This window comes from Tamandua tetradactyla, chromosome 14 (assembly GCF_023851605.1).
Source record: "Tamandua tetradactyla isolate mTamTet1 chromosome 14, mTamTet1.pri, whole genome shotgun sequence".
In the NCBI taxonomy this organism is placed as follows: domain Eukaryota; kingdom Metazoa; phylum Chordata; class Mammalia; order Pilosa; family Myrmecophagidae; genus Tamandua; species Tamandua tetradactyla.
This window is the reverse complement of record NC_135340.1, coordinates 66,285,147-66,312,172: the sequence shown is the minus strand read 5'-3', so window position 1 is coordinate 66,312,172 and position 27,026 is coordinate 66,285,147. Positions and strand designations below refer to the sequence as shown.

The 27,026-nt window shown below is 33.5% G+C and overlaps 1 protein-coding gene across 3 annotated transcripts in view; it reads left to right on the top strand.

The window, feature by feature from the left end:
* DMXL2 (Dmx like 2) overlaps positions 1-27,026 on the top strand; it is a 208,440-nt gene that overhangs the window by 71,687 nt on the left and 109,727 nt on the right. For all 3 annotated transcript variants that reach the window (XM_077127894.1, XM_077127893.1, XM_077127895.1), the window contains exons 7-13: positions 9,573-9,751; positions 11,427-11,610; positions 14,402-14,576; positions 17,484-17,723; positions 18,866-19,137; positions 19,749-20,445; positions 20,782-20,903. In XM_077127894.1, the coding sequence (XP_076984009.1) occupies positions 9,573-9,751; positions 11,427-11,610; positions 14,402-14,576; positions 17,484-17,723; positions 18,866-19,137; positions 19,749-20,445; positions 20,782-20,903 (1,869 nt within the window). The remainder of the gene's footprint in view (positions 1-9,572; positions 9,752-11,426; positions 11,611-14,401; positions 14,577-17,483; positions 17,724-18,865; positions 19,138-19,748; positions 20,446-20,781; positions 20,904-27,026) is intronic.

Here is a 27,026-nt window from a genome sequence, read left to right as displayed (position 1 = left end):
CCCAGAACTGTGAGTTCCCCAAGCCATGGTGGCTGGCGCCCCTTCCCCATAGGCTGCTTCCCAGAGGGGAAAGGAAAGAGACTTTACCAGCAACAGGGTGGTAAACAGGGGCTGAGCACAACCAAACTCCAATTGTGGAATTAATTAATAAATTCTGACTGCTAAAAATAGGCCCCCAGAACAAATGTTAAAAATAAATTTAGTTTGAAGGGCTAGTGGTAAATGAAAGCGAGGGGTAAAGGGTATGGCATGTATAATGTTTTTTTTTCCTGTTATCATTTTATTTCTTTCTCTGTTGTCTTTTTTATTTTTTTCTAAATCGATGCAAATGTTCTAGAAATGATGAATATGCAACTATGTGATGATATAAAGAATTACTGATTGTATATGTAGAATGGAATGATATCTTAATGTTTTGTTTGTTAATTTTTTTTAATTAATAAAAAAATTAAAAAAAAAAATAGGCCCCCAGCTCAGCTGAACCTTGAGTAAAAGCACAGGTCACTGGTTTTTGCCCTGGCACAGAGGGGCAGGGCTGACGGAAAAAGAAAAAAGAAAGAAAAAAACCACAGAGGATTTTTTGGATCTGAAAATGTCTGGGCCCTGAAGAAAAGGAGGGGTCACATAGGACCTGGAGATACACAGAGCAATCTACCAAGTTAAGCTCTTGATTGGCAAACCCAAGGAATGAGGGTCCTGCTCTGAAAAGGATTTTTCTTTTTTGTTTTGATGGCTATGTTTCTATGGCTTGACTGCTCTTTGGATACAGCTGCAGGGCTTCTTGGGCTCCACTGCCCTGGGCATAGGCAGAATTAAGCTTGTTTAAGTGTTTGTCTGGAGCCTGTGCCTTCCCCAGAAGAGGGGTGGGGCCCAGCTCAGTGGAATCCCTCCCTCAAGGAGTTCAGACCCCAGGGTCTGGAAAAGTGAGGCAATTAAAACCAGACTACAACCTCTGTTTCCACCACGCCCCCTGTAGGGAGAGTCGGCTGAAGTTAAAGGTACCATATCACCTTATGCTGGTGGGACCTGAGGGCAGACAAGCACCACATACTGGGCAGGATAGGAAGAACGGAGAGCCCAGAGGCTTCATAGGAAAGCCTTTCAACCTTCTGGGTCTCACCTTCAGGGAAAACTGACACAAGTGACTCTTTCCTCCTTATAGGAGGCTACTTTGGACTGGGAAAATCTGGCTGGGGTCTATAATACCTACGTAGACCCTCCTAAGGGGGCAAAAAAAAAAAAAAAAGGCACCATATAGGCAGGGCAAGAAACAAGAACTGAAAAATTCTGATCTGTTAAAGAAAACCTAAGCTAGAGGTCCAGAAAAAGCTGAACTGAATGTCAGAGAACAGACAGACAACAAAGTCATCCAGCCAGAAAATCCTAGGTAAAAAAAGTGAAATGATCTCCAGAATAAACTAATTAAGGTATTTAAATGCCTAGCTGCCAGCAAAAAAACAAATCATACTAGGAAAATTGAAAATATGGCCCAGTCAAAGGAACAAACCAACAATTCAAATGAGATACAGGAGTTGAAACAATTAATTCAGAATGTTCAAAAAGACATGGAAAACCTCATAAAAAAATCAAATCAGTGAATTGAGGGAGGATATAAAGAACACAAGGAATGAACAAAAAGAAGAAATCGAAAGTCTGAAAAAACAAATCACAGAACTTATGGGAATGAAAGGCACAGTAGAAGAGATGAAAAAAAACAATGAAAACCTACGATGTCAGATTTCAAGAGGCAGAAGATAGGATTAATGAACTGGAGAAGGGGACATCTGAAATCTGATAAACAAAAGAAAATATGGGGAAAAGAATGGAAAAATATGAGCAGGGACTCAGGGAATTGAATGACAACATGAAACACATGAATATACGTGTTGTGGGTGTCCCAGAAGGAGAAGAGACAGGAAAATGAGGAGAAAAACTAATGGAGGATTGAAAATTTCCCAACTCTTATAAAAGACTTAAAATTGCAGATCCAAGAAGTGCAGCATACCTCAAACAGAATTGATCCAAATAGATGTACTCCAAGACACTTACTAATCAGAATGTCAGATGTCAAAGAGAAAGAGAGAATCTTGAAAGCAGCAAGAGAAAAGCAACCCATCACATACAAGGGAAGCCCAATAAGACTATGTGTAGATTTCTCAGCAAAAACCATGGAAGCGAGAAGACAGTGGGATGATATTTAAATTACTAAAAGAGAAAAACTGCCAACCAAGAATTCTATATCCAGCAAAATTGTCCTCAAAAATGAGGGAGAAATTAAAAGATATTCAGACAAAAAAATCACTGAGAGAATTTGTGACCAAGAGACTGGCTCTGGAAGAAATACTAAAGGGAGTGCTAGAGACAGATACAAAAAGAACAGGAGAGAGAGGTGTGGAGAAGAGTGTAGAAATGAAGCCTATCAGTAAAGGTAAAAAGAAGAAAAATTAGATATGACATATAAAATCCAAAAGGCAAAACGGTAGGAGAAGCTGCTGCCCATACAGTAATAATACCAAGTGTTAATGGATTAAACTCCCCAATCAAAATACATAGACTGGCAGAATAGATTAAAAAACAGGACCTATCTATATGCTGTCTATAGGAAAGAATGGCACATGAATACAAATGCCAGACCCTCCTTAAGAAACAAATTAACTGTTAAAAACCCATGAGAAGTATTGTTTATTTTCTAGATTTTTCCCTTTCTGTAGTTGATTCCCGTCATACAGTCTTTGTGTTGCTCTTTATCTCCCTTTGCCTACCCAGTGTGTGATGTTTGCCTCAGCTGTGCTACAATTGCCTAAGCTCTAGGAATATTTTAGGGTGTGTGGTGTTTTGACAGAGTCAGTTATGTACTTAAAAAGCTATTAATGACCCATGTAAAGTGATCAGTATTCACTGTCTGAACATTTTCTGAATTTTAAAACTCTTAGGCCTAGAGAATCTGAAAGATGCCTTTATACTTCAAACAAATTAGTAATACTGAATGTGCACATTCCTCTTAAATGGGGCCAGCTAAATTTTAAGCTCCTCAAAAGCAGTGGTCTTCTGTTTGTGTACTCCATAATACCTAATATTTTCTTTCTTTGAATTTTTATATTGCACACAGCTTTAGTAGTTGATTATGTACTATATTTTGTGTTTTTTTTATTAGTCGTTCTTAAGCTTTTCGTCCTCAATTCTTGTAAAAGCTAAGTGTTTCATAATTCTTAAGGAAATATAAGAGTGCTTTACTGGTAAGGATCCTTTAAGGGTTAAGCAAATGTGTCATAGATTTAGACGGCTTATTCCCTCATGTTTTTGAGAAGATGCCACAGCTAATTAAGAGCCCCTTGATAAAAAGAAAAGAAACTAACTTTGGAATGTTGGGCAGAATTTTTCCTCCACAATCTGTTCTGCTTCTGTTAATAAAGCCAAGTTGGTCTGATTTGATAAGACAGATGGTAGCTGTGTGATCTATCACTAGAAAATATTTTCCACCGCCTCTGCTACACATGACAGGATTCTAGTTCAGGTGATGTGGGACTTGAATTCAGTGATCTTTAGGATTTTGAATGTTACAGTTTATTGAGCACACTTGCTGGTAGAATCTTTTTTTTTTTTTTATATGGGGAGTAAAGTAGATTTTTCTTGGGTTAAGAGTATTTTAATTTTTTTATCTGGGCTCACAGTCAAATCTTACTTATTATGGATACCTTTCTTCCCCTTCCCCCAACCCACACATATGTACAGAAGACATGCTTTAGTTTCTTGATTTGCCTACTAGGCATTTATTTAAATTCTATTTGTTCATGTTCATAAAGTTTATATCTAGTCACTTTTTATAGCTGCTGGTTCTTTTGTGAAATTTTCAAGTGATTCAGATATTCTATCTTCAAAAACATTTTTTAATAGAGGAATTATCCCTTTGAGTAACAGACAGGGCTTACCAAGGGTAGAAGATTTCTTGAGGAGGTTGATTTTGACAGGAAGGGAAGGGAAGGGCTACAGAATGTTCCCAGAAGCTTTTCTTCCTTATGAGAGTTCTTCTTTCTTCCTAGATTCAATGTTTGAGTTATTTGAGGATTGATTTATCAACCTTCTCTCCACCCCAACCCCCAAAATGGAAATATCTTTACTGTTTCTAACACATCATTTATTTATTATAAAATCATGCAGAGAATATGAACCCTCCCTACGCAAATAAGACCTCTATTTCCTATTTAATTTATATCCTTTCAGATTTTTTATGCTTTTGTAAACCACACAGATGTGTGCATGTACATACACACACGCTTGAATGGAATCACACTTTTTAAACCTGATTTCTTCTTTTAATGTATCATGGATAGATTGCCATGTCAATAAACCTGTATCTGTATTCTTTTTTAAAGGCTACAGATTTTACATTATATGGATAAATTACCAAATTTATTTAACTAGGCAACTATATTAATGGATCTTAGGTAGTGTTCTAGTTTGCTAGTTGCCAGAATGCAATATACGGAATGGCTTTTAAAAAGGGGGAATTTAATAAGTTGCTAATTTACAATTCTAAGGCTGTGAAATTGTCCAAATTAAAACAGGTCTATAGAAATGTTCAATCTAAGGCACCCAGGGAAAGATACCTAGGTTCAAGAAGGCCGATGGTGTTCAGGGTTACTCTTTCAGCTGGAAGGGCCATGGAGAAGTCTGCTAGCTTTCTCTTCCAGCTTCTTGTTTCATGAAGCTCCCCAGGAGGTGTTTTCCTTCTTCATCTCCAAAAGTCACTGGCTGGTGGACTGTCTGCCTCATGGTTCTGTCATCCTTCTCTGCTCTCCGAGAATCTCCAAATGTTGCTGGCTGGTGAACTCTGGTTCTCTCAGTTTCGTAGCTCTGCTCGGCTCTGCTGTGGCTTTGTCATCGTTCTCAAAAGGCATTCTCACCAAAAAATGTCTCCTTTTATAGAATCCCAGTAAACAAATCAAGAACCACCTGGAATGGGTGGAGATACCTAATCAAGTTTAATACCCACACTTGATTGAGTCACATCTCCATGGACATAATATAATTAAAGTTTCCAACATACAGTACTGAATAAGGATTAGAAGAAATGGCTGTTTTTACAAAATGAGATTAGGATTAAAACATGGCTTTTCTAGGGCACATAAATCCTTTCAAACCAACATAGGTGGTGTCATATTTTTTCTGCATAAATATTTATATATATATTTTTGTATTCTTTTTAAACGCTATATAATTTAACATTATGTGAATAAATGCACCATAATTTAACTTAGACAACTATGAAGATTAAGCAGTTCTAATTTTTATACTATTCCTATTAAAAATGAACACCCTTGTACATAAATCTTGTTCTGTTTTTCTTTAAAAATTAACTTGGTTAAGGTATAATTTACATAAAATGCTTCTATAGTGTATAGTTTAATGACTTTTAACAAATGTGTAGGCCCATGTAATCAGCATCACCATAAATTATAGGATATTTCCTTCATCTCTGAAGTTTCCCTCCTACTACTTCCCAGTTAACTCTCATTCCCACCTCTGGTCCCAAGTAATAGCTATGCTTTCTATCATTATTGATTAGATTTATCTTTCTTAAGTAGTATGCTAGTATGTTTATTCATTCACCTGTTGATGGACATTTGGCTTGTTTGTAGTTTTGGGCTAATAAAGATATCATGACCTTTCATTTGCTAGTCTTTGTGTAGACATTTGCTTTCATTTCTCTTGGATAAAAAATACCTAGGAAAGAAATTGGTGGATCGTATGTTACTTTACAAAAATGTACCAAATTTTTTCAAAGTTGTGCCATCTTGCATGCTGAAGGCCACGTACTTTCAGTTGTTCTGCTGTCTCCCTAACCTATAGTGTTGTTAGGAATTGTTACCCTATTTTTTTTGTCTGCTGTATGGCGGGTATCACATTTCATTCTTTTTCCATGTGACTTGTTATTGCAGCATCATTTGTTGAATTTTTTTGGTGGTTGTGGGGGGAATCGAACCCCAGTCTCCTGCATGGCCGGCAAGAATTCTGCCACTGAATTACCATTGCACCCCATTAACCTTTGTAATATTAGCTATTCCAATAATTGTATAGTGGTGTCTTATTGTGATTTTAATTTGCATTTCCCTGACTTCTAATAGTGTTGAGCATGTGCTTACTGGCCATTCATGTATTTTCTTTTGTAAAATGTTCATTAAAATCTTTTGCAAATTGAATAAAAAATTGGGTTGTTGTTCTTATTATTGAGTTGTAAGAGTAATTTGTATATTCTAGATACAATTGGAACGTAAATGCATTGCAGGTATTTTCTTTTACAATTAGGTCTCTGAAATATTTTGAGGTTTTTTTTTTTTTTGTAGTTGACTTGAGGTTAATATTTCTTCAAATGGATGTCAAGATATCCCAGCATAATTTTTAAAAATAACATGCTATCTTGATTATTGTAGCTTTATAGTAAGTCTTGAAGGAAATCAGGTAGTATAAATTTTCCAACTTCGTTCTTTTCTTTCAAAATTTTTGATGATTGTGGGTCCCCGAATTTCAATGTAAATTTTAGAATAAGCTTGTCACTTTGTACAAAAAAGCTTGCTGATATTTTTGTTGCATTTGCATTGAATCTCTGTAGATCAGTTTGTAAAGATTGATATCTTCATAATATTGGGTCTTTGGTTCCATTAATGTGGTCTCTCTATATAATTTCTTTTAGCAGTGTTTTGTAGTTTTCATTGTACATGTCTTGCATGTAATTTGTTTCCCTAATGTAAATGATATTTTAAAAATTTACATTTCCAATGGCTGCTAATAAGAAATATTATTGATTTTTGTATTTTGATCTTATGTCTTGTGATCTTTCTTGTTCGTTCAACTAGCAGCTTTTTTGTAGATGCCTTAAGATTTTTTACATGCAATTATGTGAATAAAGACAAGTGTACTTTTTTCTTTCAAATCTGTATGTCTTTTATGATTTTTTCCCTTTCTTACTGCAAGTACTAGTCCCTCAACTACTGTGTTGAGCTGAATTGAATAAAGCAGACATCCTTGTAATGCTCCCAATTTTATGAGGAAAATTGGGTCTTCAATTCTCACCAGTCTTCTTTCACCATTAAATATGATGTCAGTTGTAGGTTTATTGTGGATATACTTGATCAGGCTGAGGACACTTCCTCTTTTCCTGGTTTGCTGGGAATTAAAGAATGTTTTTAAGTTTATTTTTAAAGAAATGCTTTCTCTGCATATATTAAGATGATCAAATGGATTTTCTCTTTTATTATGTTAATATGATGTGTTACATTGGTTCGTTTTCCAAATGTCAAGCCCACATGACGCTGCTGGGATAAACTCCATTTGATCATGATTTGTTTTTCCAATATATTGTTGGACTAGGTTTGTTAATAATTTATTAAGGACTTTCAAATTTATGTTCATGAAAGATATTCATGTGTGATTTTCTAATAATGTCTTTAGTTTTGGTATTTGGGTAATAATGCTGGTCTTAAAAGATGAGTTGGTAAGTGCTTCCTTTTCCTCAATTTTCTGAAAAAATTTGTGAAGAATTGATGATGTTTCTCCCTTAAGTGTTTGGTAAAATGTACCAGTGAAGCTACCTAGGCTTTGCGTTTTAGTTTTTGTTGTGAGAAGATTTCAAATTATGAATTCAGCATCTTTAATAGATGTGTGTATCTTCAGGTTTTCTTTTTCTTTTTTTTTTGTCAGTTTTGAAAATTGTGTCTTTCAAGGATTTTATTCATTTTGTCTAAATCGCAGAATTTACTAGCATAAAATTGTTCATAATATTTCTTCATTTTTCTTTTAATTTCTATAAGATTTGTAATAATGTCCCTTCTTTCATTCTTGAGATTAGTAATTTGTGTTTTCTCTTTAAATAATTTTGATCACTCTAGCTAGAGGATTATCAATTTTAATAATAAAATAGCTTTTGAATTAATTAATTTCTCTATATTGTTTGTCTGTTGTTTCATTGATTTCTACTCTTCCGTATATCTGCTTACTTTGGGTTCACAAAAGTAGTTCTTTTGTCAATGCCTAAGGTGGACACTTAGGTCGTTGATTTGAGACTTTTCTTCTTTTCTCATATAAGCATTTAAAGCTATAAAATTTCCTTCTAAGCAATGCTGTAGCTGCATCCACAAATTTTGATATGTTGTGCTTTCATTTTCATTCAGTTAAAAATATTTTAAAATTCCCCTTGTAATTTACATGTGTGTTGTTAGTTTCCAGATAGTTGGGGATTTTCTAGATATCTTTCTGTTACTGATTTGTAATTTAATTCTGTGTAGTTTTAGATTTTTAGGCAGTAACAGATGGAAGTGGAGCTGCTTCATTTGAGGGCATGGGGAGAAGGGATCAGAGTGCTACCTGCTTGAGGGAGTTCTCTGCTTTCATGATTCTTGAAGAAGTCTGAGGTACCTCTACAGTTTTTGTGGTGCAGAGTCTTTAAACCACTACTATAGATTTTGTTATGAATTTGATTAGGTGAAAATAATAGTAAGATGAAGAAAGTATTTGGAGGAAAACAACTAATGAAGTGTTAATTGTTTATCTCAGACTAAGCACTTTTTAAAAAGATTTTCTGTAATTAAATTACCCAAACAAGTGAGATATTAATGGAAACATGCATTTCATTATATATGTAAAGTATACTTTTATTTGCAGTATAAATTGAGAGTGAATACCAAAATGAAAAAATAAAGAGGTGTTTTGTCTAGGCCAGATGAAAATATTTGTACCCATACACACTTTTCAGGAATGCATAATTTCATTGTTTCTTACATTTGAGATTTTTGCATAAATGATAGCATTTCATTATTTTCTTTTATATGCTTTTCACCATTGAGGATAAAGGACAATAAAGTACATAGTCTCTAAGATATAATTATTTAGGACTTTAATAAAATTGGCAGAACTAAAAGTAAAATGATAATGTCAGTGACTATTGCTATACCTGTAAATGTTTTAAGTGGGCTCAGAGGTGGTACCTGATAGCTGCCTAATGGCTTTCTTATTACTTAGGGCAGGGTTCAGAAAACCATGGCCCGAAAGCTGAGTGGTCTTTACATTTTTAAAGGGTATAAGAAAAAAAACAAAGAATGTGTGTTAGAGACTTGTGTGGCCCACAAAGAAAAAGTTTGCTGAGTTCCTGACTAAGAAACAAGAAATAATTCATATTTAAAAAGGGTTTCACCTTTTAGTCCCCTTCAGAATGAAATGGTTGGTAATAGTGACTGATAATGTGGCACCTTTCTCATCCTTATCACTGGCACAAGGCATCTATCTGGTTTCAAAATCTTTTCTCTACAGTGATGAACATATATTTAAATGGGGAAACTTGACACCAGTCTCTGTTTGAAAAATATCTGTTAAATAGAGAAGATTGATAGTAAACTCTCCATTTGTTTTTCAAGAGTAGTATTTTTTAGAGTAGTAAATATTTTAGATTTGATTTTGTACTGTATGTAGATCATGTTAGTTTTTAGATATAGCTTAATTTTTAAAACTTCTTCAAACTACTTGGATTTTGAATTGTTTATACACATATTAATTTGATATTGACTTATATATTTTTGCAGGATGATTGTCTTTTGAAAGTATGGTATCCTATGACTGGTTGGAAGTCTTCAATTATACCCCAGGATCATCACGAAGTGAAAAGGAGGCAGGCGTGTACTCAATTTTCCTTTGTTTATTTGGCACATCCCCGAGCTGTGACAGGTTTTTCATGGCGTAAAACTAGCAAGTATATGCCCAGGTTAGACAAATGTATCATATAACTTTAGCTTGTCTGCTTGTATATTTATAAAAGTAATGAAAACAAATGCCCTTTTACTGTATTGACATGGTGGTGATTAAGACTATAGGCTCAAGAGTCAAAACTGCTTGAATTTAAAGCTTGATGTCACTAAGTGTGTCAGCTTTTAACTAGTTTTCTTAAGCTTTCTGTGCTTAAAGAAAGCACAGAGTTTTTCTCTCTGTAGGATGAAGGTGGTATAGTATTTACCTCTGAGAGTTGTGCAGCTAAAATGTGCTAATGTGTTTGTAGTGCTTTGTACCTAGTATGCACCCAGGTTATTCCTAGAAGTAGCTGTAGCAGTCAAAGATTCTCGGAAGGAAATGTTTGCAAGTCACAGGAAAGCATGCATTGAGGAAGAACAAAGCATGGTAATAAACTGCCAATATGTGGTGGTTAATCATTTTATGTACCGTGAATAAAGTGGCCACACTCTGCTTTTCTTACTTAGGAGTGTTGGCAGAACCTTCTCAGGATTTATTATTGTAAAGTTTATTTCCCTTGTAATAAAATATAGCTCATTCAGATGACTCTTATATTATATATGTAGCTGTAAGAAAGCTGTTGGGCATTCAGAAGGTTGCTTAGAAATCTACTTTATTTACTGAATATATTTGGAATCTGTTTACACCTGACAGGAATACAATACACATTATAGAGGTGTTCAATAAATGAGAACATGGGAATTGTAAAAATTTTTGGAATCTAAATAAAATGTTTATTCTGCTTAAGTTATTTGTATCTGTTGAAAACATTTGCAAAGTACTTTGAGTCAGATTCAATGCTTTTTCTAAAGGGAGAATGATGATTTTGTTCTTCATAACAAGCTGATGCATCGCTTCAGTTGTTTGGTGCTGTGATGGTTTTCCTTATTTTAATTTATTGAAAATTAACTCACAGTTTGAATTGATATTCTTCTTAGAGTTTTATTATGAAAATGCTAATTTGTTTACCTATTTGTAACTATTGCCATTGTAAAAATGATGTAGAATGTTGTAACTGCTGCTGTAAGACAGAGTTTAATTATGCTTAATGATCTCTTATTATCGTCATTCTGTAATTTGTAATGATTAGGTTTTCTTTTGCTGTTTAATTTATTCATTTTGTTTAGAAGATAGTAACATCTCTGCAGATCCTACTTCTCAAGCAGCACATGTGTAATCTGGCATTCATTTCTATTTCCTTTGTCAAGACCATTTCTTGTTCTAAATGATATTCACAGTGATACCAAATATGATTTCAAGGTCTTTGACTACTTTTTCTCCATGCAGTATAATTCCTAAAGCAGTTGGAAGCGTTCTGCATTGTTAAATGACTTTAGCTGTTCAAAGCATAGTTTTAGTGAAGTAAGATGAGTGTTAGGGACAGTGGGGTTGCTTCTCCTTTATAGCAACTGATTGCAGCTCTCTATCCAACCTGCCTTGCAGGTGTGAGCAGGTAGTAAATGGGGTTTTGGTGAGTGTATGAAATAATTAGTGAAAATTCATTATCATTATTGGAAAAATACACAAAGATCATATTGCTAGCTTTGAACTGATGTCACCTTTTTACATGAAGAGCCAAATATTAATAGCCTTTAAAAGATTAATTGATGTTATTGAAATTTATAACTCCTGTTGATTTTCTTTGTCTTTAGGGGTTCTGTCTGTAATGTCTTATTAACTTCCTGCCATGATGGTGTCTGCCGACTCTGGGCAGAAACCTTATTACCAGAAGACTGTCTTCTGGGTGAGCAAATTTGTGAGACTACCACTTCCACTATTGCCAGCAACCTTTCTCATACTGGGAGACACAAAGACAGAATACAACATGCTCTTGAGGTACTATATTATTTAAGATGGTAAATGAATTTTGAAGATATGTGAGTCTGTTGGAAATTCATAAGCTAAAAAGGTGCAGTTGGTGCATCGTGGTACATATAGTGATGAAATTAATAACAATATACTTTCACTTATTTTGTGACTTGTAAGGCATTTTTATCTAGTAAGAAGCCAGATACAGATAGTAATGATCTCAGACATATAGTATACATAAATAATAATTTTAATTCTTTCATTTTGCATGTCAGGAAGAAAAAACCTAGAAGAATAACAAAATGTAAATATTCTTGAAATCAGTTGTAATTAAAAATATTTTGCTTTTGTTTCATGAGGAATAAATTTTATTTTTATTGTTCTAATTTAACTATTTTGATCCTTAAGCATAGATGTTTATTAAGATATGAGATGCAAGTGAACTCATAATTACTTTATAATTTCCATGGTTAATGTTTTGAAAGTGAAGTCCTTTTTTAGTTTTATTATATGGTATATATGAAATAAAAGAACTTTTTAAGAAAGTAGATTGATTGTAGCGTAGTATAAAGTTATTGTGTCCATTATGATTAGGAAATAAAATGAGATAGACATTATTCAAAAAATTACCAGAAATGTATTATAGTAAACATAGATTACTAGTTTTCTTAATTTTTCTTGTGATTATTTTTATTACACAAGGAATATATGTTTATTCTAAATTTAGATTAAAGAAAGAAAAAATGTGGAATTTGTAATTGATAAATCCATATTCCAGTCATGCGTATATGTGTATTTTTCTATTTTTTAAAGATTGGGATCATATTATACATAATGTTTTATAACTTGCTTTTTATACTTAGTATGGTATAAACATTGCTCTGTATTACTAATTATGCTTTTACATTGTACCTTTACATCAATAATTTAATGGTTGCATAGCCAAAGCAGATTTGCTATTTTTATGAAGCAGAAATATTTTATGAGTATGATCAGCTAAGGATGTGGTCTTTAAAAGTTTTATGTAAAGTTGGCCTGCTCTGAGTCTGTCTGTGGTTGGGCACTGTTAATATATTTTTTCAGCATTCAAAGTATAAATGAAATGAAAAGCAAAAGTAAAAGCAAAGTTGTTATATGCATTTTTTATATTGATTAAAATTTCATGGGAGAAAGTACTCATTTTTAAACTAGATGTTTATAATCATTTATATATATTTATATAAAGTATTTTATCTTCATATTACGGAGATGGAGGGCTTTTTGACCTCTTTGTATCCTCCATGGTACCTAATATATTGCTTTTCAAGTGTTTATTAAATTGAGTTACCAATTGCTACATAAAATACAAGAAAAAATGTTAAGTAAATACGTGTAATGTAATCAGTGGTTTGGCAAATTTGTTTTCTACTTTTCTAATACTGTTGCTAATTATTAATTTTAAAATAGTTTTAATAGAAAAAGCCTATTTATCTGACTTATGGGCTATTTTGCTTTCTGACATCCTTTTCTAGGAAACTCCTAACTGTTAAGTCCATGTAATTGTATATATACTTAAATTGTAAATTTTGTTTCTAGGAAAAAATAAACAGCTAGTGCTAGACCAGCCTTGCCAATCTAATTATTAATAATAATAAATGTGGAAATATCTAGCACAAACAGATCAGATAAAACATTTGGGGCCAGAAAGTCTCTTGATATCCTTCTTAGTCCTGTTATCAGAGAAATAAGCAACTCTATAGCAGGAAGATCAAATGCAAGGGACACACCATAGAATTGATACTTTTATGTCCAAAAAAAGATTAGAGCTCCGGAAATTGAAAGGAAGGACGAGGTATGTAACTTTAGAAGAAAGATTTGATAGGATTGAATCTTGATAGTGGATTGAATCTATTTATTTCTCATAGTGCTTAGCATAATGCCAGGCACTATGTTATTTTTTAATTGAATGTGGGGAACAAGGAAAAGAATGAAACATTATTACAAAGATGGGAATAGAGGTGGGCTAGAATACACAATAAGGAAATACTGTGAGGCAGGGTTATGATGTGTAGAAAGGATCATGGCAAGGATAACATGGTCCGTGTCCAGAATAGTCTAGGTGATTGCATTTACTAGTGGAGAGTCTTCATCATCCAGACATGTCTCAATTTAAACAAATCCTATAGGACAACACTTTTCTGAGGCCTTTCCTTTCTACTGTTATCTAAGTAGGTCCCCCTTGTTATTCTGTATTTTTATACTGTTTTTTTCTTTATTATAGAAATCATATCTTTGACTATTAGCTGATTGTTAAGTTCCAAGTGAGAATTTTGGGAAATTTTCTTCCTGGTAGGAAGATACAGGACTTTTTTTTTTACTCTTAGGCCAGTAAATCAGATGTCCTGAGAAAAAAAAACTAAGACTTTGGACTGCCTAATCTTAACAGGGCTTTTTGTCGATAACATTAATAAGTATTTTTTAGTAACTACTTTTTGCCTTCAAATTTTACAATTATACAAGAATTTACAAGAATTATATAGAATACATGAAGCATTGTTCTACCATAAAGAAAGTTTCCTTTCAACTAGTCAGGATTTGCAAAGAAAGAAATATTAAAATCTTAATAATCAAAAGTACTTGGTTGGGGACAGTGTGATGGTGGCTCAGTGGCAGAGTTCTTGCCTGCCATGTCAGAGACTGGGGTTCGATTCCCAGTGCTTGCCCAAGCAAAAACAAAACAAAACAAAAGACATTAAAAAAAAAAAAAAAAAAAAACGGACTTTGGTTGGAATTTAATAGACCTTCCAGAGTTGATTCAGGAGTTATTTTTCTATTTTAGACAATACACCATTTGAAAAATTTAAGAAAAGGACAAAGAAGATCTTCTGTTCTTGTAACTCACACTGAATTAATGTCTGACCAGATGGGAACACATGAAGTTCAAAGACACATTTCTCACCATGCTAATGCACTGTGTCATTTTCACATTGCAGCAAGCATCAACCCTGCTACAGGTAAAGGATAGTGAAGTTTTTTTTAATAAATAAACTGACATTAGGTAAATAGAAAAGTAAGGTGTACATTACAACTGTTTTTAAGTTTTTTGTATTATTGCATGTTGCCTTTTAAATGATTCCTAGTTGGAATAGGACCTTAAATCAGGATCATGTGATTCTCAGGGAATAACTTAAGTATTTTTGAGCACCTTTTTGGTCTAGAATATACCAAATGTTCCAAGTGAATTAGAATTGGTTTAGCTTGGAAATGTATGTGGTGGCCTACACCGGTTTAGTTGATACAATTTCCCTCCCTTTGTGTTTGTACTATTCTTTTTTCTTCTCAAATCTTCTTTATAGCTTTATCTAAATGTATTCTTGCACAGTTTTCCTTCTATCTCACGATATTTTGTTCTCCACCCCTGGAGACTTTCTTGACCTAGACTAAGGAAAATATATTTGAGAGCTTCAATTTAAGGGCATAATGTTTTCTTTCTGCATGAAAAACAAATGGGAAGAACTACAGATCCTTTCATGGTAGGACGATATATAAAGTTATAGTTGTAATTTATTGATATGAGGTTTTTTGCTTGATGTACAGGAAATTTTATTTCTAAATGTTTGTTTATATAAAGGTGATATTCAGTAAATATGATTATAAAGGGGAGATCTTGCTTTTCCTGCTTCCACTACTGTAGCAGTGGCTCTAGGAATGTGCTGTCTAGTGTGGTACTCATTAGCCACTACACACTGGGTTTCTAAGACTTAGTTTAATAAAATAATATAAAATCTCATTAATAATCTTATTTTATATTGATTAAATTTTAAAAAGTCTAAAATTACCTATGTGACTTGTATTTATGGTTCATTTTATATTTCTGTTGATAGTGCTGTGCTAGCTGAATAAATGTTATTTTGCTTATATTATTTTTTCTGATATAACAGCCTGTTTTCTAAGATTGTCTTTATAATATTATTTTTTCCAAATGTTGGTGGCTTTAGATTTTTGTAACTTTTGAACCATTTTTAAATTAATCTTTTTTTGAGTTAGTGGCTATGGAAAATATATGATTTAAAAACCAAATGCAGTTAGTAATGGTATGCAGTAAATTTGACCCATATTAGAAGGCATGGCTTTTTAAATGCATACACTAACCTAATCAGGCAGAATAGATTGTTCTCTTGGATAGATGTCTCATCAGTTGAAACTAAGGACTGGCTATGGCACTGTAGTCATTGGGCCTTGTCTTTCTGCATTTTATTAACCTTCACCTTTTAACCAGTTTTATCCATACATATCCCAGCTTACCTACATATTGCTTTTTAAATTTTGTCCTTTTGTTAAAAGTGTTTAACATCATGCATTAATGGGTACAACATATAAATACATGGCAAAATTTTTGAATTGTAGCACTCTTCTTTGTCTTCCCTTTTTTTCCCCCCTCTTTTTAAAAATTTTTTGAACCCACATTAAGCTAAAAGAATAGTAAAGAAAACTAAAATGCCCTTTTTCTAGATTCACTCCTCAAGTATACCCTACCCCCTGCCTGTCTTCGCTCCCTCCTCATTTATTATTGAGCCATTTGAAAGTAAAGTTGTTGATATTATAAATATTTGAGTGTATCTCCTAAGAAAAGGGGGATTTGCTTACATAACCATGTACCATTATCATATGCAGTGGACTTAACATGGATGCAGTCGTATCATCTAGCATATCATTCATATTCAGATACAGATTTTTTTTTTTTATCCAGTTAAGGATCAGCCATTGCATTTGCTTGTCATTTCTTTTTCAGTCTCCTCTGATCTAGATCAGGCCCTCTGGCTTTTTTCTTGGTCAGTTATCTTTTAGAATGTCTTGCAGTCTGAATATTTGTGTACAATTCGGGTTAAACATTTTTAGCAAGAATACTACCTGGTGATGTAATGTTGGACTGTTAATTTATAAATCTTATTTTATACTATTTGTTTCATTTTTGTCTCAAAATCTGGACTGTCATCCAGAATTTGGAAAGAAACAGTTGAGAGCTTTATTTAATATTGATATAAGTTAAATAGCACTACTAGAATATCATGTGCATTTTATTTTCAGGCTGCCACTTCTTTTTACAGAGAGCAATATTTTTTTCTTTCTTTACTTGGAATGAATTATTTATGAAACGGGATATAATGAGGTGACTTTTTTGAATTACACTCTTTTACATGAACTAATCTACATCATCAATTTCAGTTACTCCAAATGGAAAAATTCAGCTATATTTATAAGTATACTACCAGCCTGCCTGCTTTCATTCTTGGTATTATTTTCCCCCAATCTTTTTATTTAAGAAAGTTTCGAATACTTCGAAAAGTTGGAAGAATACTACGGTTTATACTCTTATAGATTCCACTTAGATTCAACAGTCTATCTATATACATATATATTTTCTTAATCTTTTCAAAGTCAGTGGCAGATATATATACTTCATACTTCCATAACTATTTGTAAGAATAAGGAAATTCTCTGCCATAATCACAATATCATCATCATATCTTAGACAACTAGAAGTGATTCCATAATATATAATAGTCAGTCTATATTTAAATTTCTCCAATTATCTCAAAAATGCCTTCTGTAATTGTTTTTCTTCTTTATTTTTCTGTCTTTCCATCTTCTTCTCCCCCCAAATTAGGCTTCAGTAAAGAATTATGCACCACATAAGTGTATGTTGTTTTTGAATTAGTAATTTAATTTCATCTAAGTCTTAACTTATTGTTTAATATATTTACCATTAAGTTCAATTAAAGTTTTTACAGATCTTGCTAGAATTATGTTGACTTGTATAGCACTTTTTCTATGTCAGTATAAAATTAGTCATTATAAGTAAATAAAATATTTTTAAGGAAATTAAGATTCATATTCACTCCTCTTTTTTGTTTCCACAGATATTCCAAATGTGTTAGCTGGCACTGCATTTAATGTTGATGATGGAAATGGAGGTTTTGTAGTTCATTGGTTAAACAACAAGGAATTTCATTTTACATCATCTACTGAAATATTTATGCATCAATTACGAAAACTTTCTGAAAAGCAGGTAGATCATGAAGGTGATGATGCAGACAAGGAGGATGAGGAACATTCACAGGAGGAAAGAGAGAGGGGTTTACATATGAAACTAGATCATGGTTAGCATCCCATGTTCAGATTTTTCTTTCTTTAAAGTTAACGTTTTAAAAAAGTTTTTATTGTGTAATATAATATATATACAAAGCAAAGAAAAAAACGATAATTTTCAAAGATAATTTTCAAAATATATACACACACACTGTTTCTGGCCCATTCTGCACAGCCCATTGTCTCCAAGGTTTATTCAGTTCGTCGTGTGCCCTTTGACATCCAAAAGTTAACTTTTTAAAAAAAATTTATTAATTAATTAAAAAATTAAGAACAAATAAAAACATTAAACATTAACATATAATTCTGTTCTACATATATATTCAGTAATTCTCAATATCATCACATAGTTGCATATTTCTCATTTCTTAGGACATTTGTATCAGTTCAGAAAAAGAAATAAAAAGACAACAGAAAAAGAAATAAAACAATAACAGAAAAAAAAAAGATTATACATACCATATCCCTTACCCCTCACTTTCATTTATCACTAGCATTTCAAACTAAATTTATTTTAACATTTGTTCCCCCTATTATTTATTTTTATTCCATATGTTTACTCGTTTCTTGACAAGGTAGATAAAAGGAGCATCAGAGACAAGGTTTTCACGTTCACACAGTCACATTGTAACAGCTATATCATTATTCAGTCATCCTCCAGAAACATGGCTACTGAAACACAGCTCTACATTTCAGAAGTTAACTTTTTGTGGTACCAGTTTTAGTGTGGAATCCTTCCTTCCCACTCTCCCTCCTTTTTACTCTTTAGTTCATTCCATAAATATTTATTGACCATTTGCTATGGACCAGGCCCTGAGGTAGGTCCTGGAAATATCATCTAACTTGCTTTGTTATAACTTAGTGCTTTTGGATAAAGTACCCCATTGGAAATCATATCCTTTCTAGAAGAGCAGGTTTTGCTAATGGTAATAACAATAATAGTGTGAATGAAATTTTCATTTACCTATAAGTAAAAAATATAATAAATTTCAACTCAGAAAACAGTTTCCTCCCTTGTTTTTTCCCTGACCATAAATTGGAAAAAACATTTATTATTTCTAGTAATATGCTGTGTATTTATAGTTTAGTATGTAAATTAATTTTGTAGTACTATTTTTAATGTTTATACTGATAAATTTACTTTCTGGTTCAGAATTATCCCTGGATAGAGAATCTGAGGCAGGCACAGGATCATCTGAACATGAAGATGGAGAAAGAGAGGGAAGTCCTAGAATCTACTCTGGCCCTAGTATACCAATGCCACTGCCTACAGTCCTGCTTGATCGGAAGATTGAAATGCTTCTAACTGAATGGAATAAGAATCCTGACATGCTTTTTACAATACACCCTGTAGATGGTACCTTTCTAGTGTGGCACATTAAGTATTTGGATGAATATAATCCTGGAATATTTAGACAAGTGCAGGTATATTTTACTGATGAAGCAATTATTATATTTCTTTTTTTTTTTTTTTAAAAAGAAAGAGATGTTAATATGTAGATTTGGTAGGTTTACAGAATTACTGAAATAATTTGTTTTTTATAAACAACTGATGAAAAATACTTATTCTCACTGACAAAGGAGGTCATTGACTATATTTTACTAATGGTTAATTCAAAGTAAATGAATTTGACAATTTTGAGTATTTGGATTTGTGGATGTGGATTTTTTTGTGAGAATTCATTTTTTTTAATTAAGAAGCTACCCTAAAAATTGTGGCTCAAGATGACCTCCACCTTCCCTTGATATTATCACCTAGCTTAAGCTGCCTTCATCTGTTATCCTTCTCAATTTTTATTTCTGTCTGAGTTCATGGTTGTGGTCATTTTGATATCCAAAAAGGTACTTAAAACCTTTTTTTCTCTAGTCTACTATTAGTCCATGATTAGAGATATGATATTACATAAAGGAAAGGAATAGAAAATCATTTTTTCTAGGAGGCTTAAATTTGGCATTTTAAAATAGAAAAGTTTTAAAAGAGTTTTTGAGAGGAGGCAAGCAATTTATACTGAATCATATGATTATCTGTTTTTCAGGTTTCTTTTTCATCTCGGATTCCTGTTGCATTTCCCTCTGGTGATGCAAGCTCTCTTAGTAAAAATATCATGATGTATGCCTGTATAAATGCTACGAAAGATTGTCACCACTCTCCATTACACCAAGAGATGATGGCTGTAGGCAGTCCTTATGGATCACAGCCATACTCTGGATTACATAGTACCAATATGAACATTTTAGCTCCTACAGTAATGATGGTCTCTAAACATGTAGACGGTTCTTTAAATCAGTGGGCGGTAACTTTTGCTGATAAATCTGCCTTTACCACTGTTCTAACTGTATCTCACAAGTTTAGATATTGTGGTCATCGATTTCACCTCAATGATTTGGCATGTCATTCAGTTTTACCTCTGTTATTGACATCATCTCATCATAATGCTCTGTTGACTCCTGAATCAGATTGTCAGTGGGACTCAGACAATAAATTAAGTAGATTAATGGATCCTGTAAAGTATATAAAAGGTTCCTCAAAACAGTCTCTTAGAAATGCAGCAACTCGTACCTTTCATGACCCAAATGCAATCTACAGTGAACTTATTCTGTGGCGTGTAGATCCAATAGGACCTTTGTCATACACTGGAGGAGTATCAGAATTGGCTCGAATTAACTCTTTACATACCTCAGCTTTCTCTAATGTGGCTTGGCTTCCAACTCTTATTCCCAGCTATTGTCTTGGTAAGTGTTCACTTTAATTGTGAAATTAATGGAAAATTTAAAACTAATATGTATTATATGTAAAATGGTTAATATTTGTCAGTAAGAGCATTTTTAATAAGTATTCAGAATGTAGAAATGACTTATTTTTAGAAGCTTGTTTTTAATTATTTCCCTCTTGTAATAAGGCTGAATTTTTTGTTAATAATTTTATATACGTTAATCATATGTTTTAATTATGATTCTGAACCATGGTTATGCCTAAAAAGAAAAGTGTGAATATTTGTTTCTCATACTTCACCCAATAATAAAAATAAGCTACAGATTATAATGCAAACCTTTATTTTATTTTCTCAGGCACCTATTGCAATTCTGCAAGTGCTTGCTTTGTTGCTGCTGATGGCAAAAATCTGAGACTCTATCAAGCTGTGGTAGATGCAAGAAAATTATTGGATGAACTGTCAGATCCAGAATCTTCAGTAAGTATTTATTAATCTTTATTAACATATCCAAACTTTTAGAATTTTCCTTTACATTGCCTAGGACTTTTATTTATCAGTTGATGTTTAGGGAATGATCATGCGTTCTGGCCTCTGTACGACACACACATGACAAATTTACTTTTTCTTTATCTGCCTTCCAAGGTATGCAAATAAAAAATGCAGTCTATGTACACATCACACGTTAATACCTTTTACATATAAAGGAATTAATATTTTGTTTTTTCCCAAAATATCATGATTCTTGAAATTTTTCACTTTCTTGTTTGCTTCTCTTGATCTTTGTTCAAAATGATGTTAAGGCAGCTTTACCATGCAATGTTTAGGTTGGAAAATTTGAACTATTCAGAGCTTGATTCACTATTTTAAAAAGAGCTGTAATTAGAATATGCCGTTAGTGAGTAACAGCATCTCATTCTGGCAGTTTTCTATGTGAACTGAAAGTCTGTAAATTAGTTAGTATCCAGGTTTGAACAGTGAATTTTCCATTTGCCTATTAAAAATATTAGTCTCTATAAAACAACTGTTTGTATAAAAAAATTTCCAACATGGAAAACCAAAGAATATTTTTGAGTGCCTACTATGTGTCCTTAGATAATGAAATAGGGGATACAAAGTATAAGTTTCAATTTCTGCCTTTAAGGAGCTTTAAACATAGTTGAGGAGAAAAATTGTTAATAAAATACTAAATAACAGTTTAAGATAGAAGAGCTGTCTGAGGAAGGTATGTAATTAATTGCCAAAAAAAAAAAATGGCACAAGAAGTGTGTAATATTTCAGAGGAGAGAATGAGATTAGATTAAGGTAGGCATAGACATATTTATTTAAGAGGGTATTTGCATTGGTTCTTGTTGGATGAATATGATTGAGAAAGACACAAAGGTCAGCTTTGCCTGAGTGAGAGAATGGCCTGAAAGAAAGTGGAAATACAGGAAAGGACATGTATAAGACTTGTTCCAGAGACAGTGATACAACCAGTTGGAACAGAGAAAGTCAGGAAAAGCAGCATCATAGAATTATAGAATTGGAAGTTACTTTAAAGGTCACCTCATCTAACCAGCCATCTGATGCTTTATTCCCTTCTACTGCATTCCTGCCATTTTGCCATCTGGCCTCTAGTGAGGAAACTCAACTCTAAATGTTCTCATTCTGTCTTTGAATTACCTTGACTATTATTTTCAAATTATATTTGTATTCTGTAAATTCTACTTGTTAGTCGTAGTTCTCTTTAGAACTAGTCTAGTATTTCTTGCTTATGAGAATACCTCATATATTCAAAGATAGCTGACTTGTAAACCCCAAACAATTCTTCCTCGGGCCAAATCTGCTCCCTCTCCCCCTTTACTGTGGGTCTGGAAAGACCTCCAGTCTCCCCATGTGGTTTCCACTGACAATGTTACTGGCCAGTGAGCAGGAAACTACCAGCATTCTTGACCTTCTTTCACACCACCCCAGTTAGAATGTCAGTGTAACTCCTGACAGCCTCATGAGAGAGGTCTAGGCTTCTCAACTTGGCCTTTCTTTTGGGAAGTGATGTTGCAGTTTTTTTCTGTGCTCTTTAGCTGTACTAAAATGGTTTCTGTCTAAGGTTGTCTGCATTGCTACATTGCTCCTCTCCTGGGCTTTTGCCTAGTGAGAGCATAGTAAGACCACTGTGTTGTTCTTTGAGTTTCAAGGTCTCTAGCTGGTCTGTCCTCTCTCTACCTTTCATATTTTTCCAAAATGTCCAGGATTTTTAGTTGTACTTAGTGGGAGGAATAGGGAGAAGTACATCTACTCCATCTTCTTGGAAATGGAAGTCTCAGTCATTTTTTTTTTTTTTTTTTTATTAACGGAAAGAAAAAAAAGAAATTAACACAACATTTAGAAATCATACCATTCTACATATGCACTCAGTAATTCTTAACATCATCACATAGATGCATGATCATTGTTTCTTAGTACATTTGCATCAGTTTAGAGGAACTAGCAACACAACAGAAAAAGATATAAAATGTCAATATAAAGAAAAGAAATAAAAGTAGTAGTAATAGTAAAAAACAACAACAACAAACAAACCAACAAGCAAACAAAAACAAAAAAAAACCCTATAGCTCAGATGCAGCTTCATTCAGTATTTTAACATGATTACTTTACAATTAGGTATTATTGTGCTGTCCATTTTTGAGTTTTTGTATCTAGTCCTATTGCACAATCTGTATCCCTTCAGCTTCAATTACCCATTGTCTTACCCTGTTTCTAACTCCTGCTGAACTCTGTTACCAATGACATATTTCAAGTTTATTCTCGAATGTCCGTTCACAACAGTGGGACCATACAGTATTTGTCCTTTAGTTTTTGGCTGGATTCACTCAGCATAATATTCTCTAGGTCCATCCATGTTATTACATGGTTCACAAGTTTATCTTGTCTTAAAGCTGCATAATATTCCATCGTATGTATATACCACAGTTTGTTTAGCCACTCTTCTGTTGATGGAGATTTTGGCTGTTTCCATCTCTTTGCAATTGTAAATAACGCTGCTATAAACATTGGTGTGCAAATGTCCGTTTGTGTCTTTGCCCTTAAGTCCTTTGAGTAGATACCTAGCAATGGTATTGCTGGGTCGTATGGCAATTCTATATTCAGCTTTTTGAGGAACCGCCAAACTGCCTTCCACAGTGGTTGCACCCTTTGACATTCCCACCAACAGTGAATAAGTGTGCCTCTTTCTCCGCATCCTCTCCAGCACTTGTCATTTTCTGTTTTGTTGATAATGGCCATTCTGGTGGGTGTGAGATGATATCTCATTGTGGTTTTGATTCGCATTTCTCTAATGGCCAGGGACATTGAGCATCTCTTCATGTGCCTCTTGGCCATCCGTATTTCTTCTTCTGGTAGGTGTCTGTTTAAGTCTTTTTCCCATTTTGTAATTGGGTTGGCTGTCTTTTTGTTGTTGAGTTGAATAATCTCTTTATAAATTCTGGATACTAGACCCTTATCTGATATGTCATTTCCAAATATTGTCTCCCATTGTGTAGGCTGTCTTTCTACTTTCTTGATGAAGTTCTCTGATGCACAAAAGTGTTTAATTTTGAGAAGCTCCCATTTATTTATTTCCTTCTTCAGTGTTCTTGCTTTAGGTTTAAGGTCCATAAAACCACCTCCAGTTGTAAGATCCATAAGATATCTCCCAACATTTTCCTCTAACTGTTTTATGGTCTTAGACCTAATGTTTAGATCTTTGATCCATTTTGAGTTAACTTTTGTATAGGGTGTGAGAGATGGGTCTTCTTTCATTCTTTTGCATATGGATATCCAGTTCTCTAGGCACCATTTATTGAAGAGACTGTTCTGTCCCAGGTGAGTTGGCTTGACTGCCTTATCAAAGATCAAATGTCCATAGATGAGAGGGTCTATATCTGAGCACTCTATTCGATTCCATTGGTCGATATATCTATCTTTATGCCAATACCATGCTGTTTTGACCACTGTGGCTTCATAATATGCCTTAAAGTCAGGCATCGCGAGACCTCCAGCTTCGTTTTTTTTCCTCAAGATGTTTTTAGCAATTCGGGGTACCCTGCCCTTCCAGATAAATTTGCTTATTGGTTTTTCTATTTCTGAAAAATATGTTGTTGGGATTTTGATTGGTATTGCATTGAATCTGTAAATCAATTTAGGTAGGATTGACATCTTAACTATATTTAGTCTTCCAATCCATGAACACGGTACGCCCTTCCATCTATTTAGGTCTTCTGTGATTTCTTTTAACAGTTTTTTGTAGTTTTCTTTATATAGGTTTTTTGTCTCTTTGGTTAAATTTATTCCTAGGTATTTTATTCTTTTAGTTGCGATTGTAAATGGGATTCGTTTCTTGATTTCTACCTCAGCTTGTTCATTACTAGTGTATAGAAAAGCTACAGATTTTTGAATGTTGATCTTGTAGCCTGCTACTTTGCTGTACTCATTTATTAGCTCTAGTAATTTTGTTGTGGATTTTTCTGGGTTTTCTACATATAGTATCATATCGTCTGCAAACAGTGATAGTTTTACTTTTTCCTTTCCAATTTTGATGCCTTGTATTTCTTTTTCTTGACTAATTGCTCTGGCTAGAACTTCCAACACAATGTTGAATAATAGTGGTGATAGTGGACATCCTTGTCTTGTTCCTGATCTTAGGGGGAAAGTTTTCAATTTTTCCCCATTGAGGATGATATTAGCTGTGGGTTTTTCATATATTCCCTCTATCATTTTAAGGAAGTTCCCTTGTATTCCTATCTTTTGAAGTGTTTTCAGCAGGAAAGGATGTTGAATCTTGTCAAATGCCTTCTCTGCATCAATTGAGATGATCATGTGATTTTTCTGCTTTGATTTGTTGATATGGTGTATTACATTAATTGATTTTCTTATGTTGAACCATCCTTGCATACCTGGGATGAATCCTACTTGGTCATGATGTATAATTCTTTTAATGTGTTGCTGGATACGATTTGCTAGAATTTTATTGAGGATTTTTGCATCTGTATTCATTAGAGAGATTGGTCTGTAGTTTTCTTTTTTTGTAATATCTTTGCCTGGTTTTGGTATGAGGGTGATGTTGGCTTCATAGAATGAATTAGGTAGTTTTCCCTCCACTTCGATTATGTTGAAGAGTTTGAGGAGAGTAGGTACTAATTCTTTCTGGAATGTTTGATAGAATTCACATGTGAAGCCGTCTGGTCCTGGACTTTTCTTTTTAGGGAGGTTTTGAATAACTAATTCAATCTCTTTACTTGTGATTGGTTTGTTGAGGTCGTCTATTTCTTCTTGAGTCAAAGTTGGTTGTTCATGTCTTTCCAGGAACCTGTCCATTTCTTCTAAATTGTTGTATTTATTAGCGTAAAGTTGTTCATAGTATCCTGTTATTACCTCCTTTATTTCTGTGAGGTCAGTAGTTATGTCTCCTCTTTCATTTCTAATCTTATTTATTTGCATCCTCTCTCTTCTTCTTTTTGTCAATCTTGCTAAGGGCCCATCAATCTTGTTGATTTTCTCATAGAACCAACTTCTGGTCTTATTGATTTTCTCTATTGTTTTCATGTTTTCAATTTCATTTATTTCTGCTCTAATCTTTGTTATTTCTTTCCTTTTGCTTGCTTTGGGATTAGTTTGCTGTTCTTTCTCCAGTTCTTCCAAGTGGACAGTTAATTCCTGCATTTTTGCCTTTTCTTCTTTTCTGATAAAGGCATTTAGGGCAATAAATTTCCCTCTTAGCACTGCCTTTGCTGCATCCCATAAGTTTTGATATGTTGTGTCTTCATTTTCATTTGCCTCTAGGTATTTACTAATTTCTCTTGCAATTTCTTCTTTGACCCACTTGTTGTTTAAGAGTGTGTTGTTGAGCCTCCATGTATTTATGAATTTTCTGGCACTCCGCCTATTATTGATTTCCAACTTCATTCCTTTATGATCCGAGAAAGTGTTGTGTATGATTTCAATCTTTTTAAATTTGTTAAGACTTGCTTTGTGACCCAGCATATGGTCTATCTTTGAGAATGATCCATGAGCACTTGAAAAAAAGGTGTATCCTGCTGTTGTGGGATGTAATGTCCTATAAATGTCTGTTAAGTCAAGTTCATTTATAGTAATATTCAGGTTCTCTATTTCTTTATTGATCCTCTGTGTAGATGTTCTGTCCATTGATGAGAGTGGTGAATTGAAGTCTCCAACTATTATGGTATATGTGTCTATTTCCCTTTTCAGTGTTTGTAGTGTATTCCTCACGTATTTTGGGGCATTCTGGTTCGGTGCGTAAATATTTATGATTGTTATGTCTTCTTGTTTAATTGTTCCTTTTATTAGTATATAGTGTCCTTCTTTGTCTCTTTTAACTGTTTTACATTTGAAGTCTAATTTGTTGGATATTAGTATAGCCACTCCTGCTCTTTTCTGGTTGTTGTTTGCATGAAATATCTTTTCCCAACCTTTCACTTTCAACCTATATTTATCTTTGGGTCTAAGATGTGTTTCCTGTAGACAGCATATAGAAGGATCCTGTTTTTTAATCCATTCTGCCAGTCTATGTCTTTTAATTGGGGAATTCAGTCCATTGACATTTAGAGTTATTACTGTTTGGATAAT